The sequence below is a fragment of the Apteryx mantelli genome, chromosome 5 (assembly GCF_036417845.1).
Source record: "Apteryx mantelli isolate bAptMan1 chromosome 5, bAptMan1.hap1, whole genome shotgun sequence".
Lineage (NCBI taxonomy): Eukaryota > Metazoa > Chordata > Aves > Apterygiformes > Apterygidae > Apteryx > Apteryx mantelli.
This window is the reverse complement of record NC_089982.1, coordinates 734,060-754,899: the sequence shown is the minus strand read 5'-3', so window position 1 is coordinate 754,899 and position 20,840 is coordinate 734,060. Positions and strand designations below refer to the sequence as shown.

General features: G+C 52.6%; 1 protein-coding gene across 1 annotated transcript; it reads right to left on the bottom strand.

Moving 5' to 3' along the window:
- Positions 1 to 6,570: 6,570 nt before the first annotated feature.
- Positions 6,571 to 11,156, bottom strand: LOC136992242 (interferon-inducible GTPase 5-like). The gene is made up of 2 exons (XM_067297299.1): positions 10,845 to 11,156; positions 6,571 to 8,416 (listed from the first exon to the last, which is right to left on the bottom strand). The coding sequence occupies exon 2, from the start codon at positions 8,383 to 8,385 to the stop codon at positions 7,081 to 7,083; it is 1,305 nt and encodes a 434-aa protein (XP_067153400.1). The 5' UTR covers positions 8,386 to 8,416; positions 10,845 to 11,156; the 3' UTR covers positions 6,571 to 7,080.
- Between the last annotated feature and the right edge of the window lie 9,684 nt (positions 11,157 to 20,840).

The following is a 20,840-nucleotide window of genomic DNA, read 5'->3' as shown; positions in this document are numbered from 1 at the left end:
GAAAGAGGAATTCAGCACAAGGCTTGAGCCGCAGGCAGAGCGTGGCCACCAAAGCAGCCTGTCCAGCGTGCCCGCTCCCCTCTGCCAGCCACGTTGAAGCCCAGCCAAGCCTGGGGTACGAGGAAGGACTCTGGGGCTGTGCACGCTGGGAGGCAGGAGGAGGCCTGGGGAGCGTGGGCCAAGGTGCTGTGGGGATGGAGAAGAGGGATCCGAGCTGGGATGCGCTGAGGAAGCAGCAGAAGAGGTGCCTGGGGGCAGTCTCAGAGCTGCGGGAGAACGGCTGGGTGAAGAGGGGGTGTCTTGTCTCAGAGGGGATTGCCAGGAAACGGGCCCAAGCACGGGGCAGATGGGCAGGGGAGCCCAGAGCAGGGTGGACCGCAGGGTTCTCTCTCTTGCTGCCTGCTTGCACAGCTGCTTTTCACAGACTGTCGCGGAAGGAGCGATGCACTCCACTCGTAAGAGGGAAGCAGTGCTACGTTTATTGCAGTAAGACAGCGACTTAACAAAGTTCAGTCGCAAATAGGAACGATTTAACGAGGTTCGACTGGCAAGGTTCACTCAGTTATTTACTGCATGAAAGACAGGGTCAGATGCGTGCGCAACGGAGACCCTCCCGTTGAGTCACGAGGTTCAGACTGGACACCCTTGCTTTCTAAACTCCTTCGGAGAGGAGCTTGGTTACAGCTGAATCCAGTCTTAGTCCCAGACTTGGTCAACGGTTTATGTCTAAAGGGGTGAGTGCGAAACGGAGACCCTCCCGTTGAGTCACGAGGTTCAGACTGGACACCCTTGCTTTCTAAACTCCTTCGGAGAGGAGCTTGGTTACAGCTGAATCCAGTCTTAGTCCCAGACTTGGTCAACGGTTTATGTCTAAAGGGGTGAGTGCGAAATGGAGACCCTCCCGTTGAGTCACGAGGTTCAGACTGGACACCCTTGCTTTCTAAACTCCTCCTTGGAGGAGCCTAGGTGCGGCTGAATCCAGTCCTAGTCTCAGACTTGGTCAACGGTTTATGTCTACGGAATTATGTGCGCAGTCAGTCAGAGATATAACTCAGCAAAGTTGCACAAAGTTCACAAAAGTTCAGCATGCTATTAATCACTTACCGAGGATGTGTCGTGGGTAAGGAATCTGTCAACCTGGAGGAGTAACCTTGAGAGGTGTCCCTGCTCAAGAGGAGGTTCTGCAGTGCAGCCCGCTGCTGTGCAGGAGAGCTCCAGGGGCTCTGGGCTGCCGCCTATTTATGGGGGGGGAGATGACTGACACAGTCATATTTGCATACTAGACGGGCTTTAGTTGGCGCATGCCCAACTAGCCCCTGCATACGTGCTGTTTACTGGGAGGTCAGGTTGAGGGGGAGAGAGCACATCAGTGGGGGGGAAGGAGCACACTGTCACACAGACCAGGACCAGCTGCTTCTCACAGCTGCTGAGACCCACTAGCAGACTCCGCAGCGTCACCCTGCGGGAAGCCAAAGCCCTTCCTGCCCCGGGAACTAGCCGGCGTAGCAGCCAGCACGAGGCAGGCCAAGTTAGGGTAGCTGTTTGCAGAAGCCTGTGAACGTTAACCCTCTTTTTGCTCGGGGAGGAGAAATAGGAAACCACCTGTCCCAAACTACAGCGTCGTTTTGGCGTGCCCCCAAGGGAGCACATAGCCAAGCTGTGCAAACAGCCTGATGGTCATCAGGAAGTGCGAGAGCGTCCAGAAAGGTCCAGAAGAAGCACACTGGGAGCACCACGAGCAACGGCAAGAGCAAATCAGAAGACCACAGCGCAATCTGAACGGACTAATCATCAGCGAGGTATTCTTTACCCCGTCCCATAGGGACCTTCTCTCCAGCCACCAGGGAACCCAGGGAGCAGAGAAGAGCTCAGGGAAGCCTCACACCCCTGCACCAGGACCACGCACAGCACAGCAGGAACCACCACGGCAACTGGCCCGACCTCTCTCGGGGACCGCGTCCTCATCTCTGCACGCTCAGACCCCTCTAGGGAAGCGCCAAGGCCAGCCCCAGCCCTCTGGCAGGCTCCGCTTGCTTCCACCACTCATGCCCCGAGGACACCACCCAGCCCCTCGCTCCCGCACACCTCCGCAGCAGTACCTGGCGCCTGGGCAGGGGCGCCCAAGGCAGCTCTCACCCCTCCGCACAGCAGCTGAGGACCAACAAAAGGCTCCTGGCTGGCCCGCACCAGCCCTGTGCTCCTGCTCTCCTGCTCTCCTGAGTTTAAATGTTCAGCCCAGGTGTGACGTGCAGCCAAGAGGGCTGGCTTTGCATTTAAGGAGGCTCCTGAGCAGCCAGCAGCTGGAGGTTGCTCCCCAAAGCCAGGGGAAGTGAGCTCGGCTGGCAGGGAAAAAGTCTTCCTGCTGGCTATCGGCAGGTTCTGCAGCACGGCAGGAAGGGCAGGAGGGAGCCCGCGGGCACAGCCGGCTACCCCTGCTGCTCCTGCCACGCGGACTGAATTCCCACCCCCCCCCCAAAAGCCTGTGCCCACTGCTGCTTCTCCTGTCACCTCCCATCCTCACGAAGACAGGGCTCTCCGCTCCTCTCTAACTAACTCCCCTGTAGGTATTGGGAGAGTGGGATTAGATCCCCACGAGCTGGAGCTTCTCCAGGCTGCGATAGAGCCAACTCCTTCAGCCTTTCCCATAGGCAAGTTCTCCAGCCCTCTGTTCACCTTGGTGGCCCTCTGCCAGACTCTCTCCCATTTTGCACTCTTTCTTGAACAGAGTCAACCGCATGACGAGTGAGTAAAGAGTTAACAGGATTGGAGAAGTTTGTCAACACTACGTGCAAGGCCGTGGAATAGAAACTGCATGGACCACAGGGAGGGAGGAAGCGATACGGAGGTACTGTGGTCTTCCCTCGCTAGCACGGACTTTTGAAGCAGAAAAAGAAGAAACAGTCCTGTGCTGGTGCGACTCGCAGAGGTCAGCAAAAGCAGTGTTTGCCCAGAGTCCCAGTCATATAAAAAGGAACTTGGAAACTAAGAGAGTTTGAGCAGGGACGGGGACCCTTTCCCACAGCTTGCCTGAGCTCTTCTCCATCGCCTTCCCGGCAGCAAGGCAAACTCGTCCCCAGGCCACCCGGGGCAGCCAGAACTGCTGCCCTCAGCTAAAGGCTGCGCCGAGGAGACACCCAGAGCGGGAAGAGGAGGCACAGCCCACCCCGAATTAGACACAAAGCCAGCACCCCCTCAAAGCCAACACAACCTCACCCCAGGGGAGGAAAGCAAAGTCCTTCCAGCCCCAGGCCAGGCACTCCCCTCCACATGTTTTCGCTCTTGCAGGTTCCTTCTTTCACTTTCTCTGTAGGCAGGGCTTGGGCAATACGAGGGCGATGGGCTCAGAGGCCTGAGAGAGCGAGCAAGCGCGCGAGCAAGCTCCTCTCTGCCTCCGCAGGAGTAAGGGAAGGAATCGGCAGAAGGACCCACAGCCAGCGGCTGTCTTTGGGAGAGTGTGTCTAGTGGGGAAGGGGAGAGCCCCTCCTTGCTCGTCCTCCGCTCACGTCCCCTCCTGCTTGGCTGAGAGACCCTGTGTCGCGGAAGGAGCGATGCACTCCCCTCGTAAGAGGGAAGCAGCACTACGTTTATTGCGGTAAGACAGCGACTTAACAAAGTTCAGTTGTAAATAAGAACGATTTAACGAGGTTTGATTGGCAAGGCTCACTCAGTTATTTACTGCATGAAGGACAAGGTCAGATGCATGCGCAACGGAGACCCTCCCGTTGAGTCACGAGGTTCAGAAAGGACCCCCTTGCTTTCTAAACTCCTTCGGAGAGGAGCCTGGGTGCGGCTGGATCTGATCCTAGTCCCAGACTTGGTCAACGGTTCATGTCTAAAGGAGTGTGTGCGCAGGAATCTCTCTCGTTGAGTCACGAGGTTCAGAAAGGACCCCCTTGCTTTCTAAACTCCTTCGGAGAGGAGCCTGGGTGCGGCTGGATCTGATCCTAGTCCCAGACTTGGTCAACGGTTCATGTCTAAAGGAGTGTGTGCGCAGGAATCTCTCTCGTTGAGTCACGAGGTTCAGAAAGGACCCCCTTGCTTTCTAAACTCCTTCGGAGAGGAGCCTGGGTGTGGCTGGATCCAGTCCTAGTCCCAGACTTGGTCAACGGTATATGTCTAAGGGAATATGTGCACAATTAATCAGAGATATAGCTCATGAAAGTTTCATAAAGTTCAGCATGCTATTAATCACTTACTGAGGATCTGTCGTGGGTAGGGAATCTCTCAGCCTCGAGGAGTAACCTTGAGAGGCATCCCTGCTCAAGAGGAGGTTCTGCAGTGCAGCCCGCTGCTGTGCAGGAGAGCTCCAGGGGCTCTGGGCTGCCCCCTAGTTATGGGGAGGGGGAGATGATTGACTCATAGTCATATGATGAGGTTCTCCAGAGCCCTGTCAAGGCGAGTCTCGAATATTGCTGGGGACGGGGAGTCCACCCCTTCCCTGGGCATCCTATTCCAACGGGGAAGCAAAGGAGAATCAAGAGCAGCAAGGCTAACTTCATTTTACTAATCACTGCCACCTTGAGATAGAACAAGGAATGAAGTCTTGAACCTTGGGTGAGGTCTTGTACCTTGTAAAACACAGGAAGTCAAAGTGGATAAAAGCAGTTGGAAGTTGTAGAGGTTGCTAGTGAAACCCCCCCCAAAACACATTCTCTTAGCTCCTCAGTGAACATTTAGCCAATCAGAGGGTGACTGTACCACCCTAAGAACCGTACGCAAGTCATTTGCTTGTTGTAAGCAGGGAAGCCTCTGCCTGACCTGTGCATCAGGCACACTTCCCCTGCTGCTGCCGGTGCGTGGGAATAAGGGCGCTCTGAACCAAATCGCTGCTAGCAGCTTTCTACGACACTAATGTTCAGTCGTTCTTGGGGTGGAGGAAGTGGTGAGTGACTGCGGTGGGTTAGTGCCTGCTGCAAGTGACAGAGGCGCTCATCTGCAGACCTCACCTGTCACCTGGAGACGATTGCTGCTTGCTGGGGGCTTGGATCCACAGTGCTGTGGAGAGACTGCCACAGCTTGTCCACCCCTCGGACGATTACCCCTGCTGCTCTTCCAAGTGAGCACCAAAGATACTGCCGTGGCAACCTGGAAAGTACCAAAGCCAGTAGGAGCCCCATGTTCACAGGCGCTGATCCTCAGGGGGGACTTGAACCACCCTCATAACTGCTGGAGGGACAACACAGCAGGGCACAAGCAAACCAGCAGGTTCCTGGAGAGCATCAGTGACAACTTCCAGCTACGGGTGATATGCTAGAGGAGTCCTCAAGAAGACCTCTGCTGGACCTCGTACCTTCGAGCAAGCAAGGGCTGGCTGGGGATATAAAGGTTGGGGGCAGCCTTGGCTGCAGTGACCATGAGGTGGTGGGGTTCAGGACCCTGAGAGCAGCGCAAGAAGGAGGATTACAACCCCGGACTTCAGGAAAGCAACTGTGGCCTCTTTGGGGACTTGCTTGAAAGAAGCCCAAGGGACAGGGGCCTAGTGGGAAGAGGGGTCCTAGAAAGCTGGTCCATATTCAAGGATCACCTCCTCCAAGGCCAAGAACAGTCCATCCCAATAATCGGGAAGGCAAGCAAAGATGGCAGGAGACCTGCATGGATGAACAAGGAGCCCCTGGACAAACTCAGACGTAACAAGGCAGTATGCAGCAGGTGGAAGCCGGGACAGGCAGCGTGGCAGGAATACCAGGACTGGGTCTGAGCACCCATAACCCAACATCCGCCCCCTCACCCTGCCTTTCCCAAGGCCCCGGAGCAGCCACGGAGCTCGTTCCTGAGCTCCCCCGCGTACCTGGGGCTGGGCGGGGCTCACCCCCACCCCCACCCCCACCCCAAGGTATATGGAGGAAATTTCCTTGCTTCCAAATAGTTCAATTAGCTCAGTTCAGAGACTAATTTGTTCAAATTTTAGAATCTCTTTGAGAGATGAAAAGCTCTTTCTACAATTTATTGGTAGCATTTATGGGGTAGCTTTCACGTAGCTTGGAGGTATTGAAACGGGGACCAGTGGGGGAGAAAGTAATTAGGGGCTGGTTGTTTATGTGGAAGGAGACAAGGGTGGAGAAAGGGAGAGATGGAGGTGGGTGGGAGGAGAAGAGGCACGGGGAAATGGAGAGAAGGGGGACAAGAGGGGCAGGCGGGGTGCAAGAGAGCAGCTGGTCCGTGCGCTCGTCTGCTCGCACCCTGTGCCCCAGTGCCGCAGTCTGGGCTACCTTCTCATGAAACCGTATTTCTGTGCGAGGTTGTTGTCTGCTCGGTGCGCGGGTGCATTGAGAGGTCTGAGGAGCAGCAGCTGGAGAGGGGCTGTGGGACACGGGAGCCGCAGGGCTGGGTGCCCGTGACACGAGAGCCTGGGGGCACCTGTGCTCCTGGTCCAGGCAGGGATGTTAGAAGGACTGAGAGCCTGGGCTGATACTCCAGGGACCTGCACGCCTGGTGCGCTTGTGCACCCGACGGCAGGACTTCGGAGGCTCTAGACCGGGGCAGGTATTCATCGTAGGCAGAGGATTAAACATAGGCAGGGAGCCTAGATTTCATTGTGTTGAAAATCACAGAAATACCCATGACAAAATGGAATCTTTGCATTAGTGCTATTAAAAGCGATGAACAGTCATGAAAGGCAAGTAAAGACAAGAATTAAGCTAGGAATACCACTAAAAGGAAAACTAAAATCATAATTCAAATATTAACATAAAGGCTGTAGAAACAGTCACACAACAGTAGAAATACTCTAGAACAATACTACTAGAAATATTAATAGAACAGGAGACAATAGAAAAGCATTGGCATAAAAAAAAATAATACTATGTTAATTCCCAATAGAAGACCTACTGCTAACTAGCTTCACAAGAGAGCAACAGACTACTGCAGGAGCAGTCTTGGCCACACTCCTCCTGAGCTGTCCTGCTGCCAAGACACACATAGCTTCAGCAGTTCCCCCCACTCCCCAGCGCCAGCAGAGCACCCCGCAGCACTTCCACACAGCAAGGCATTGGCCACCCGTGGAGAATTCAGCTGGCCGGACTCAGCCCCTCTCCCCTCTGCTCTTGGCAGCTCCACACACTCCTTTCACACAGTTTGTGCTCAGCTCCACAAGTGGCTCTTTTGAGTCGTCCCCTCTAAAGCCTTCTGCAGAACACGTTCGGCATCAGCAGCAGCATCAGACAGAAAATTCCTCAACAGAAAGAACGTGCTGGGGAAAGAAATTGCTGCAGATGCCAGAGAGCCTATGACCCACCCGACTACAGGGATGACTTTTAACACAAGCAGAGGATATTGCACAGCACTCCCAATGCTTTTGGTCAACAGCTTAATTACAACATCCTTGGTTATTTCATGGTCTAGGGGGGTCTTTATGACAGCCTTCAGCTCTTCGACAGGCTTGTTCACCTGTTCTGCAAGCTTCTGGAGGGATTCCTCAGCCAGGCCAAAGGTCCGGCAGTACTCTTTCAGGGATGTCACCAGGATTGCAATGTCAACAGAGGTAGAGAGACCAGGGATGGGAACAGCGGATGCTCCACATGACGTAAGGCTTTTCAGCCAGACATACTTCATCAGCTCCTTCTTTTTCTGTCTCAGGACCTCCTTGGAAGTGATGGCCAGGGGCCGTAGGAAGCTGAGTTTCTTCTCACTTGGCAGATCATCCAGGAAGGTTTGCAGCAGTCTGGGACCATCGTACTTCATGCTAAAATCATCCCTGCAGACAAGAAAGACTTGAGGGGACCTTATGCCCAGACGTGCCAGGTTCCTTTCACAGTCCTGCCTGATGCTAGCCAGGAGTGCCATCTCATCATATCGCTGTGGCCGGATCTCAGTAGCTTGCTTCCCTTTTGCCTTCAGGACTCCCTCCTCATCGTACAGTCTTCGCTCATTGCTCATGTCCTGATCCACCTTGGAGCGCACAAAGTAGAAATGCTTCCCCCGAGCCTGAATCTCCTCTGCAAGAGTTGCATCATTGTATGTGAAGCGGCTGGAGGAAATGATGATGAAGAAGTCATAGCGGTCAAACTGCACCTCCTTAAGGTAGGTGTCCGGTGTGAAATCGGGTGTCCCAATCCCAGGCAGGTCCCAGAAAGTCACATGGGAGTCCTGGGGGTGAGGATAAGGGCTGCACTCCATCGTTGTCTCCATCACTCCAATCTCAGCTGCGCCCTCCTCATGGTCCTGCAGGCCACGCATGGCATTGATGAAAGATGATTTCCCGGAGCCTGACTCACCTGTTACAGCAATGTGGAGCTGGATCTGTTCTTCATTAGCCAGGATCTCCTGTGCTTTTGTGGCCGCTGCTCTGAGGTCTCCTTTCTCTAGTGCAGCCCTTATCTCATTCATGTCTCCTTCAGAAATAGGGGGAAGAGCCTCCACCTCCAAGTGTGCCTCAGCGCTGGCCATGGCAGCTGCAGCGAGTGGGTGCCCGGTGAACCTGGAAGAAGAGCACAGGCTGTCTCTCCCCATGCGTAGCAGCAGAAAGAGGAATTCAGCACAAGGCTTGAGCCGCAGGCAGAGCGTGGCCACCAAAGCAGCCTGTCCAGCGTGCCCGCTCCCCTCTGCCAGCCACGTTGAAGCCCAGCCAAGCCTGGGGTACGAGGAAGGACTCTGAGGCTGTGCACGCTGGGAGGCAGGAGGAGGCCTGGGGAGCGTGGGCCAAGGTGCTGTGGGGATGGAGAAGAGGGATCCGAGCTGGGATGCGCTGAGGAAGCAGCAGAAGAGGTGCCTGGGGGCAGTCTCAGAGCTGCGGGAGAACGGCTGGGTGAAGAGGGGGTGTCTTGTCTCAGAGGGGATTGCCAGGAAACGGGCCCAAGCACGGGGCAGATGGGCAGGGGAGCCCAGAGCAGGGTGGACCGCAGGGTTCTCTCTCTTGCTGCCTGCTTGCACAGCTGCTTTTCACAGACTGTCGCGGAAGGAGCGATGCACTCCCCTCGTAAGAGGGAAGCAGTGCTACGTTTATTGCGGTAAGACAGCGACTTAACAAAGTTCAGTCGCAAATAGGAATGATTTAACGAGGTTCGACTGGCAAGGTTCACTCAGTTATTTACTGCATGAAAGACAGGGTCAGATGCGTGCGCAACGGAGACCCTCCCGTTGAGTCACGAGGTTCAGACTGGACACCCTTGCTTTCTAAACTCCTCCGAAGACGAATCTAGGTTCAGCTGGATCCAATCCTAGTCCCAGACTTGGTCAACGGTTCATATCTAAACGTGTGTGTGCGAAAGGAACCCTCCCGTTGAGTCACAAGGTTCAGACTGGACACCCTTGCTTTCTAAACTCCTTCGGAGAGGAGCTTGGTTACAGCTGAATCCAGTCTTAGTCCCAGACTTGGTCAACGGTTTGTGTCTAAAGGGGTGAGTGCGAAATGGAGACCCTCCCGTTGAGTCACGAGGTTCAGACTGGACACCCTTGCTTTCTAAACTCCTTCGGAGAGGAGCTTGGTTACAGCTGAATCCAGTCTTAGTCCCAGACTTGGTCAACGGTTTGTGTCTAAAGGGGTGAGTGCGAAATGGAGACCCTCCCGTTGAGTCACGAGGTTCAGACTGGACACCCTTGCTTTCTAAACTCCTTCGGAGAGGAGCTTGGTTACAGCTGAATCCAGTCTTAGTCCCAGACTTGGTCAACGGTTTATGTCTAAAGGGGTGAGTGCGAAATGGAGACCCTCCCGTTGAGTCACGAGGTTCAGACTGGACACCCTTGCTTTCTAAACTCCTCCTTGGAGGAGCCTAGGTGCGGCTGAATCCAGTCCTAGTCTCAGACTTGGTCAACGGTTTATGTCTAAGGAATTATGTGCGCAGTCAGTCAGAGATATAACTCAGCAAAGTTGCACAAAGTTCACAAAAGTTCAGCATGCTATTAATCACTTACCGAGGATGTGTCGTGGGTAAGGAATCTGTCAACCTGGAGGAGTAACCTTGAGAGGTGTCCCTGCTCAAGAGGAGGTTCTGCAGTGCAGCCCGCTGCTGTGCAGGAGAGCTCCAGGGGCTCTGGGCTGCCGCCTATTTATGGGGGGGGAGATGACTGACACAGTCATATTTGCATACTAGACGGGCTTTAGTTGGCGCATGCCCAACTAGCCCCTGCATACGTGCTGTTTACTGGGAGGTCAGGTTGAGGGGGAGAGAGCACATCAGTGGGGGGGAAGGAGCACACTGTCACACAGACCAGCACCAGCCGCTTCTCACAGCCGCTGAGACCCACTAGCAGACTCCGCAGCGTCACCCTGCGGGAAGCCAAAGCCCTTCCTGCCCTGGGAACTAGCCGGCGTAGCAGCCAGCACGAGGCAGGCCGAGTTAGGGTAGCTGTTTGCAGAAGCCTGTGAACGTTAACCCTCTTTTTGCTCGGGGAGGAGAAATAGGAAACCACCTGTCCCAAAATACAGCGTCGTTTTGGCGTGCCCCCAAGGGAGCACACAGCCAAGCTGTGCAAACAGCCTGATGGTCATCAGGAAGTGCGAGAGCGTCCAGAAAGGTCCAGAAGAAGCACACTGGGAGCACCACGAGCAACGGCAAGAGCAAATCAGAAGACCACAGCGCAATCTGAACGGACTAATCATGGGCGAGGTATTCTTTACCCCGTCCCATAGGGACCTTCTCTCCAGCCACCAGGGAACCCAGGGAGCAGAGAAGAGCTCAGGGAAGCCTCACACCCCTGCACCAGGACCACGCACAGCACAGCAGGAACCACCACGGCAACTGGCCCGACCTCTCTCGGGGACCGCGTCCTCATCTCTGCACGCTCAGACCCCTCTAGGGAAGCGCCAAGGCCAGCCCCAGCCCTCTGGCAGGCTCCGCTTGCTTCCACCACTCATGCCCCGAGGACACCACCCAGCCCCTCGCTCCCGCACACCTCCGCAGCAGTACCTGGCGCCTGGGCAGGGGCGCCCAAGGCAGCTCTCACCCCTCCGCGCAGCAGCTGAGGACCAACAAAAGGCTCCTGGCTGGCCCGCACCAGCCCTGTGCTCCTGCTCTCCTGCTCTCCTGAGTTTAAATGTTCAGCCCAGGTGTGACGTGCAGCCAAGAGGGCTGGCTTTGCATTTAAGGAGGCTCCTGAGCAGCCAGCAGCTGGAGGTTGCTCCCCAAAGCCAGGGGAAGTGAGCTCGGCTGGCAGGGAAAAAGTCTTCCTGCTGGCTATCGGCAGGTTCTGCAGCACGGCAGGAAGGGCAGGAGGGAGCCCGCGGGCACAGCCGGCTACCCCTGCTGCTCCTGCCACGCGGACTGAATTCCCACCCCCCCCCCCAAAAGCCTGTGCCCACTGCTTCTTCTCCTGTCACTGTCCATCCTCACGAAGACAGGGCTCTCCGCTCCTCTCTAACTCCCCTGTAGGTATTGGGAGAGTGGGATTAGATCCCCACGAGCTGGAGCTTCTCCAGGCTGCGATAGAGCCAACTCCTTCAGCCTTTCCCATAGGCAAGTTCTCCAGCCCTCTGTTCACCTTGGTGGCCCTCTGCCAGACTCTCTCCCATTTTGCACTCTTTCTTGAACAGAGTCAACCGCATGACGAGTGAGTAAAGAGTTAACAGGATTGGAGAAGTTTGTCAACACTACGTGCAAGGCCGTGGAATAGAAACTGCATGGACCACAGGGAGGGAGGAAGCGATACGGAGGTACTGCGGTCTTCCCTCGCTAGCACGGACTTTCGAAGCAGAAAAAGAAGAAACAGTCCTGTGCTGGTGCGACTCGCAGAGGTCAGCAAAAGCAGTGTTTGCCCAGAGTCCCAGTCATATAAAAAGGAACTTGGAAACTAAGAGAGTTTGAGCAGGGACGGGGACCCTTTCCCACAGCTTGCCTGAGCTCTTCTCCATCGCCTTCCCGGCAGCAAGGCAAACTCGTCCCCAGGCCACCCGGGGCAGCCAGAACCGCTGCCCTCAGCTAAAGGCTGCGCCGAGGAGACACTCAGAGCGGGAAGAGGAGGCACAGCCCACCCCGAATTGGACACAAAGCCAGCACCCCCTCAAAGCCAACACAACCTCACCCCAGGGGAGGAAAGCAAAGTCCTTCCAGCCCCAGGCCAGGCACTCCCCTCCACATGTTTTCGCTCTTGCAGGTTCTTTCTTTCACTTTCTCTGTAGGCAGGGCTTGGGCAATACGAGGGTGATGGGCTCAGAGGCCTGAGAGAGCGAGCAAGCGCGCGAGCGAGCTCCTCTCTGCCTCCGCAGGAGTAAGGGAAGGAATCGGCAGAAGGACCCACAGCCAGCGGCTGTCTTTGGGAGAGTGTGTCTAGTGGGGAAGGGGAGAGCCCCTCCTTGCTCGTCCTCCGCTCACGTCCCCTCCTGCTTGGCTGAGAGACCCTGTGTCGCGGAAGGAGCGATGCACTCCCCTCGTAAGAGGGAAGCAGCACTACGTTTATTGCGGTAAGACAGCGACTTAACAAAGTTCAGTTGTAAATAAGAACGATTTAACGAGGTTTGATTGGCAAGGCTCACTCAGTTATTTACTGCATGAAGGACAAGGTCAGATGCATGCGCAACGGAGACCCTCCCGTTGAGTCACGAGGTTCAGAAAGGACCCCCTTGCTTTCTAAACTCCTTCGGAGAGGAGCCTGGGTGCGGCTGGATCTGATCCTAGTCCCAGACTTGGTCAACGGTTCATGTCTAAAGGAGTGTGTGCGCAGGAATCTCTCTCGTTGAGTCACGAGGTTCAGAAAGGACCCCCTTGCTTTCTAAACTCCTTCGGAGAGGAGCCTGGGTGTGGCTGGATCCAGTCCTAGTCCCAGACTTGGTCAACGGTATATGTCTAAGGGAATATGTGCACAATTAATCAGAGATATAGCTCATGAAAGTTTCATAAAGTTCAGCATGCTATTAATCACTTACTGAGGATCTGTCGTGGGTAGGGAATCTCTCAGCCTCGAGGAGTAACCTTGAGAGGCATCCCTGCTCAAGAGGAGGTTCTGCAGTGCAGCCCGCTGCTGTGCAGGAGAGCTCCAGGGGCTCTGGGCTGCCCCCTAGTTATGGGGAGGGGGAGATGATTGACTCATAGTCATATGATGAGGTTCTCCAGAGCCCTGTCAAGGCGAGTCTCGAATATTGCTGGGGACGGGGAGTCCACCCCTTCCCTGGGCATCCTATTCCAACGGGGAAGCAAAGGAGAATCAAGAGCAGCAAGGCTAACTTCATTTTACTAATCACTGCCACCTTGAGATAGAACAAGGAATGAAGTCTTGAACCTTGGGTGAGGTCTTGTACCTTGTAAAACACAGGAAGTCAAAGTGGATAAAAGCAGTTGGAAGTTGTAGAGGTTGCTAGTGAAACCCCCCCCAAAACACATTCTCTTAGCTCCTCAGTGAACATTTAGCCAATCAGAGGGTGACTGTACCACCCTAAGAACCGTACGCAAGTCATTTGCTTGTTGTAAGCAGGGAAGCCTCTGCCTGACCTGTGCATCAGGCACACTTCCCCTGCTGCTGCTGGCGCGTGGGAATAAGGGCGCTCTGAACCAAATCGCTGCTAGCAGCTTTCTACGACACTAATGTTCAGTCGTTCTTGGGGTGGAGGAAGTGGTGAGTGACTGCGGTGGGTTAGCGCCTGCTGCAAGTGACAGAGGCGCTCATCTGCAGACCTCACCTGTCACCTGGAGACGATTGCTGCTTGCTGGGGGCTTGGATCCACAGTGCTGTGGAGAGACTGCCACAGCTTGTCCACCCCTCGGACGATTACCCCTGCTGCTCTTCCAAGTGAGCACCAAAGATACTGCCGTGGCAACCTGGAAAGTACCAAAGCCAGTAGGAGCCCCATGTTCACAGGCGCTGATCCTCAGGGGGGACTTGAACCACCCTCATAACTGCTGGAGGGACAACACAGCAGGGCACAAGCAAACCAGCAGGTTCCTGGAGAGCATCAGTGACAACTTCCAGCTACGGGTGATATGATAGAGGAGTCCTCAAGAAGACGACATGCTCTGCTGGACCTCGTACCTTCGAGCAAGCAAGGGCCAGCTGGGGATATAAAGGTTGGGGGCAGCCTTGGCTGCAGTGACCATGAGGTGGTGGGGTTCAGGACCCTGAGAGCAGCGCAAGAAGGAGGATTACAACCCCGGACTTCAGGAAAGCAACTGTGGCCTCTTCGGGGACTTGCTTGAAAGAAGCCCAGGGGACAGGGGCCTAGTGGGAAGAGGGGTCCTAGAAAGCTGGTCCATATTCAAGGATCACCTCCTCCAAGGCCAAGAACAGTCCATCCCAATAATCGGGAAGGCAAGCAAAGATGGCAGGAGACCTGCATGGACGAACAAGGAGCCCCTGGACAAACTCTGGGCACTGGGCAGCAGGTCCAGGGTGGCATCACGGGGGCTCCCCAAATCCTGGTACCCCCCCAGCTTTGGCTTTGTGCCCACCCAAGATCCCTCCTTCCACGTTTTTGTGCCCCCCCCCCCAAATCCCTCTGCTTGGCTTTTTGTGCCTCCTAGATCTCTCCATTTCTCTTTTGGGAGCTCCCGTGCTGCCTCTGAGGGCAGGTTTTGTGCCCCCTCTCCCCAATGCCCCCATCTGGCTTTCTTTACCCCCCAGATCCCTTCATTCACCATTTTCTGTCCCTCCTGGTCCCCATTTGGCCCCAAGGTGGCTTTGGGGGCCTGAGCACTCTGCTCCCAGAGGATTCCCCACCATGCGCAGGGCAGATGGATGGGGGGTGGGTAAATAGCCCATGAGGTTGGCTTCTTTCCAGCCCGACCCCTCTTGCATGACTCACCCAGCTCCTCGCTTTGGGACAGGCCCCTCTGCAACCGTGATGGGATCACAGACAACCCCCACACTACAGCTTTTCTCTCCCAAGTAGGCAGAAGGCTAGAGGGGGAGAAAGAGGACTCAAACCTACCTCGGTGCCACCAGATTGGGCTGGATAAAGGCAAAATCAGCGGGGCAGGGGAGGCCCCAAACCCCAGGTCAAGGGGCAGGAGGAGCCCAGGCTCTCCCCTCCCCAATTCCCACCCAAATCACAGCATGACAAAAGGGTGGAAGGGACCTCTGGAGATCTGCTAGGCCAACCCCCCTGCTGAAGCAGGGTCACCTGGAGCACGTTGTCCAGCACCATGTCCAGACCACCTCTGAAGATCTCCAAGGATGGAGACCCCACAACCTCTCCGGGCAACCAGCAGGGATGGAGCTCCAGCACAAAGCAGAGCAGCACCTGCACCAGCAGCCCCCTGGGAAGAGCCTTTAAATAAGCTCCCAGGCACTAATTGGCTTAATTAGGAACCTGGGGCAGGGGTAGGAGGTTGATGTTACTAGTCCTGACTGGGGAGGGAGGCTGGATTAGCTAGAGGAAATTGGGTGGGGGAAGGGGGTGGCTCCTTAAGTGAGCTTTACAAGGGAGATCAGCACTTGGACCTTGAGACCATCTGTGAGAGGAAATGGAGGCTGGGAAACCCTTTGCTTCAATGGCACCTAACAAAAGAGATGCTCCCTCTTTGCTCTCAAACCAGCTCCAGGACAGGGCTTGTCCCCAGAGGCTTGTGCAGCCAGAGGGTCTGTATGGACCTGATGTGTTGGAGGCTGCCTATGAGCCAAGCCTCTGATGCAGTTTCAGCACAGCACCTTCTCTGTGATGGCTTTACGCCTTGATTTGCCTTTCACGGCCAGAGTTGGACCTCATGCCACCACTGCTAGACGAGGTTTCACTTGTCGCTAGTACCCAGAGAAGCTGATCTGACGTTGTTGGAGGACTGCACAGTGAGCAGTACAGTGCACACGTCTGTCTCCACCTTTCATCTTTGACCACATTTTTCAGTATCAAAAAGTACTCACTGGAGCACACATGTCCTCTTTCCCCCTTGCCTCAGCACATCACTCTGAAAGTGGCTGTGGCATTAACTAACACCACCAGCATCACTTTGGCTTCCCTCCCTGAATTCCTTGATTTTTACACGGTAATCCCGCTGCTTTGTCCGAAGGGCTCTCCGTGCAAACTCAACATGGAGCAGGTGTCCTGGGGAACTTTCTAACATGCCCACTGAAGAGCGGAGCAAAACACCAAGCCGCAGCACATCCGTTTAAAAGTGCTCAGTTAGTGAAGGCTGGCACTGAAAATCGGGCTATTTCTCCAAAATCCCACCTGAGGGCAGCACAGCACCACCAAAGAGGCAGAGCTGCTCAGAACGGGAATTGTCTCTTCAGCAAATACGTCCCCATGACACATCTCACAAATGCCCTTTTACTGAGTAACACATACACCGTTTGGTCACATCCAAAACATACCAACTATCGCGGACTGCCATCACGCATATTTGTTGCTAAGTCATTTTATTTCAGCCTCACCCAATGAACACCACTGCACAAGGGAATTGCAAAGCGCCATCATCCACAAACTGTTACCATTGCTCCACACCTGTGCGTATATTAACCAAAGGACCTGCTCTTTGAGATGGACTTGATGAGACAAACAGAGCTAGGTCCTAGCAAATATTTCTAGCTTTGGTCAGGCTCCAGGTCTGGTTATCTGCAGCTTCTTCTCCTCACCTCCAGATAAATTCAGCAGACTGAACTTGCAAGCCTCCATAGTTTCTCCTTCTAAAACAATCTGAAAGTTTCATGAACGAGTGATGGATAGTATAGCCAAAAGCAACAAACTCTATGTCTTTCTTCTTTTAAGCCACTTGTCTTCCTTACACGGCTCATGAAGACAACAGGTACATAGGCATTTTATGGCATCTCCTAACACTTTATCAACTGCAGGTCTCGTGGTAAACTGAATGAACTTCAATGACTCAAAAAATATCCCTCTGCTTTTGAGCCAAGCTTTGATTTATCCAGTACTCTTGAAGTCAGAGAAACTGCGTGAGGGTTTAAATCCCAAGGTGAAAGGGGTCCCATCCGGGTAGACGATACCAGTGCACCCCTCCAACTATTCCAGCAGTGCTGGGTACCCCGTAATCAATACTTGGATGTGCTCAAGAGGAGTTAAAAAGGTTGTTGCTGGAAAGAGCACACACTAAATGAGAGGAGCCCCTCTGTGCTCTGCTGTACCTGCATTCATGTCATTCAAGCAAGCAGCGAGCCAGAAAACTGAATGGCTCAGTAACTCTTTTAACTGTTGTTTTTTGTTGTTGACATTATTCCCAGTATGATTTGTCATATAAATTTAAAAGGTGGCAGCAAAACACTAAAAATGAAAAAGCTGCAGAAACACGCTGGTGGCAAATGGCTAACTGAAGACAGCAGTTTGACTGAAGGCTTCAAACAAGTTTTGTCCTGTGGCAAGCAGTTCAAATGCTATAAATTTCTGGGTGACATCTGGCAATGCAAGAGTTGAAAGAAAGGAAAAAAAAAAAAGAAAGAAAGAAAATGGAAACTACAAGCGATATGTCCTGGTAAAAAGGTCCAGGAAAATACAAGCAAGACTTACCACCTATCTTACCATACTATTTTTCAAAGATTTCTTTTAAATGCTTTGCAGCCATCTGGCACTGAAGCCCAGTTAGTCGTACACTACACTGTACAAAATCAGCAACAAGACTGGACTGATGTGCTCGTAGAAGGCACCACCATGCTTATCGCATTCCCAGAAAACTCAAACACTGAAGCCACCCCTGTACTGAACTGGAGCAGAGAGAAACATCTCGCATGAGCTGCCAAACTGGCTTAGTACTCAGGACCATGACTTTGAACTTTGGCGTTATGGTTAATTTGAAACTAAATAGAATGTCCTTGTAGTCTTGCTTAGGTTTGTGTGTGTGCCTGTGTTGTTCGCAGCAAGCAGATCAGACGCCTGCACCGTTTCACAAGCTATTCTGCTTGAATAGGAGGATGAAGGGACATTTTTGGTGATGCTTCCTGCAGACATCAGTGTAAACGCGTTCAGTGCATTTTGAGGAGTGAGTAAACACAAGCTTGTTTGGAACCATGCACTCCAACAAGAAGGAAGAGATAAGCGTCTCCCACTGCCCAGATTGCACTTTTTGTGTTCCCTGTAGTAATAGGCAGAAACAGCAATGTTCACACAAAATGTGCAGCAGAAGGATTTGGACTGCAAGGACCTGATTTCTATGCAGAACATCTCTTAGTTCACATTGGTTGCTGAGTTTAAAGGTCATTTGTTCTGCAGGCCTTCATTCTCCAAATCTACGCTTACAAATCAACACTGTGATTTCCGTTGTGAAGCTGGGGAAAGAAAGCCCACCTCAATGTAAACTGAAAATCAAAGTGTGCTTTCACCAAAAAATGATCAGAAGGGCTGTGTCACAGTCCAAAGCCAGAAAAGTTGCCAAGAATGCGAGCAGAATGCATACTGCAGACATGATGTGTACTGCAAACACAATGCCAAGACTGTCTGCCCCGGTGGAGATTTCAGCGACTCTGCTCCGTGAAACAGCCTTCCACTTGCCTGGTTCCCTTTCCAGAATCAAACTTCTGGGCTAAGTTACTTGGAGGAGATCCTCTTCCATTGCAGTGCTGAACCATTATTCCACAGGGATCCCCAAGATCCTTCTCATTGTGCCAAATATCCCTAGGATCATCACCTTCGCCTTGGGTCTCTGTCTCATGAGCAGCTCTTGTTTTTTTTCCCTTCTGTGTTCAAGCACACCTCACCAGGGAACATGGTGGATCTGAAGGGAGAAATTTTCAAGGCAAAAATTAGTCACCATTTCGCAAAGTCTATTTATCTAAGGCATAGGAAACACCACATTCACAGTTTCAGCCTACCTTTATGCAGAAGACTAACTGTCAACAGATCCCTCATCACCAGCAGGGACTCTGGATCAACTCCCCTCCATTTCCACTTGCAGAAGGTGTGGGGCTATTGCTTAGCAGTCAAGCCCAGCTCAGCATTAAGGCCAGGCTGTTTGTTCAGCGAGGGAGGCCGTTCAATGAGGCCGGCCATTCAGGAAGACGGGCTTTACCCAAACCAAAGCCAAGCTTTTGAATTCTATCTCATTTCCCTAACTCCCACCTAAGTCCCTGTTGATGTTCCGTTGACTAGATGTCCCTGGAAGGTCTAGAGCCAGCCAAGAGCACTCACTAGCCAGTGGGACCTAGCTCAAAGCTACCTTACCATATGGCACATATGACCTTCTCAGACCTCGACGAGACCTCCAGAGACCCTCCACTACTGGGATGAAACAACCAGCCTTTTATCCAGGGGGGAAAAAGGCCATCGACAAAAGTAGCAATGTGCCATTTACAGCCAGCGAATCAGTCATGGCAACAAGTAGCACAGAGCTAGTGGGGGGCTGGCACTCGAGAGCAAAAGAAGGATTTTTACGTTTTTGTGTTTTAATAAACCATTATGCTTATTTGTTAATTCCTTTTTTTATTTAGGTACTTTCATGTCCTGCTCATCCCAGCTGAATTTAAGTCCCAAGGTTTCTGATGGATTCCGCCTTATAATACCACAGGGAGGCAGAAAATACCATCCCTCTTGGTAGATAGGAATCGCCAGGTAAATTGAGTGGCTTTCCCAAGGTCACAAAGTCTGAGACAGGAGCTCAGTCCAAGCATCCTGGACCCTATTTTAATGAGTTTGCTTCCTTCCTATTTATGTGCTTTTCTCTAGAGAAAAGACAAACCCTACCAGTCTGACTTTTTCTTTAAAATGCCTTTTTTTTTTGCTTTTGATTTACGTCCTTCACTTCGCAATGCGTCCTGCAGCAAATTAGTGCAGGCTGCATTACAATAGGCAAGCAAAACTGTTCCCAGAACAGTACTATATTCCACCAAGAAAGCAACTATCAAGCCTCCGGACACTAGTCCAAGGCTGTACCACATCTGAGTTGCATCTGTTCCAAGTTTGTGCCCAGCATTTGCCTTGACAGTGCTCATCCCTCTCTTCTCGCCTGCTGCATTTCCAAGCAATTCATCCTTCAGAAAGGAACAGGGTTGTTTCTTGTGTAGTACATAGAAATGAAGCAATTAAAGCTCTCTCTCATGCTTCCCTGTGGCTCATACGCACACTACAAGACCACGTTTCCACAGCCTAGCATCTGTTGGTATAAAATGAGAGGACTGTGCAGTGTGTCACAACATTTCCAGTGCTACTGGGGAAAGTCACTTCTGCCTCCTGAAAAGCAAGGGCATTTTTGCAGAACCATAGCACTGAGTTGCTTGAATAGCTACTGCAAAGGTCTTGAAAAATATTTGCTCAGCAAAGTCAATGCTGGCCTCCATGGACCCGGCAGGGTGAATCCTGTGAAACCAGGCTGCTGCTGCATGCCACGCATGCCAAAATTGGCATGGAAGAAGCTTTTCTCCAGCGTTATCGCACACACACTGCAAACACCTAACAACCTGTTCTTAAAACACACCCTGCACAAATACGGCAAAACAAAGAGCCAGTTTCTCTGCAGCATTTGCTGCAAGTCATTTTTTTTTCCCATGGGGTTTTGGTCCCACAGATGCCAGCAGTGTAGGTGAAACTCCAAGGGATTCAGAAATCAAAGGCGTAACCAACATTTTACATCACTTTTTAAAAATGCTCCATACTGACCGTGTCCAATATGGGAACCCAGAGATAGCCAAGGCAAAAGAGTAATTCAGAAACAGCTCAGGATGCCCCAACTCATCTTCCGATTTTAAGTGCAGACTTTGCAAAATTGAATCCTTTGCTCTCTAGGTGGAGCAGTTTTCTTGCATATTTGAGACAGTCTTGGGGGTTCAGCTTTAAATGAAAATAAAGCAACTGCTCAAATACTAGAATTTCCACCAGTCCAAATGTATTAAAACAGAGTCACTTAATCTTGTGAAAAACTTATTGATTTTAATAAGCTGTTAGAGAGTAGAGACGTTCAGAAATGTCAGACTTCATCTATTTTTAAAATTAAGATTTCTTTCATGATGATCAAAAGACTAAATATTTTGAAGCATTCATCTCAGGAAGGGGAAAACCTTTTTTCTTCTACCCCTCCAACATGTTATTTTTTTCCTCCAGAGGG

Excerpts from the sequence above, each read along its gene's own strand:
- LOC136992242 (XM_067297299.1), bottom strand. The coding sequence starts at position 8,385 with ATGGCCAGCGCTGAGGCACACTTGGAGGTGGAGGCTCTTCCCCCTATT.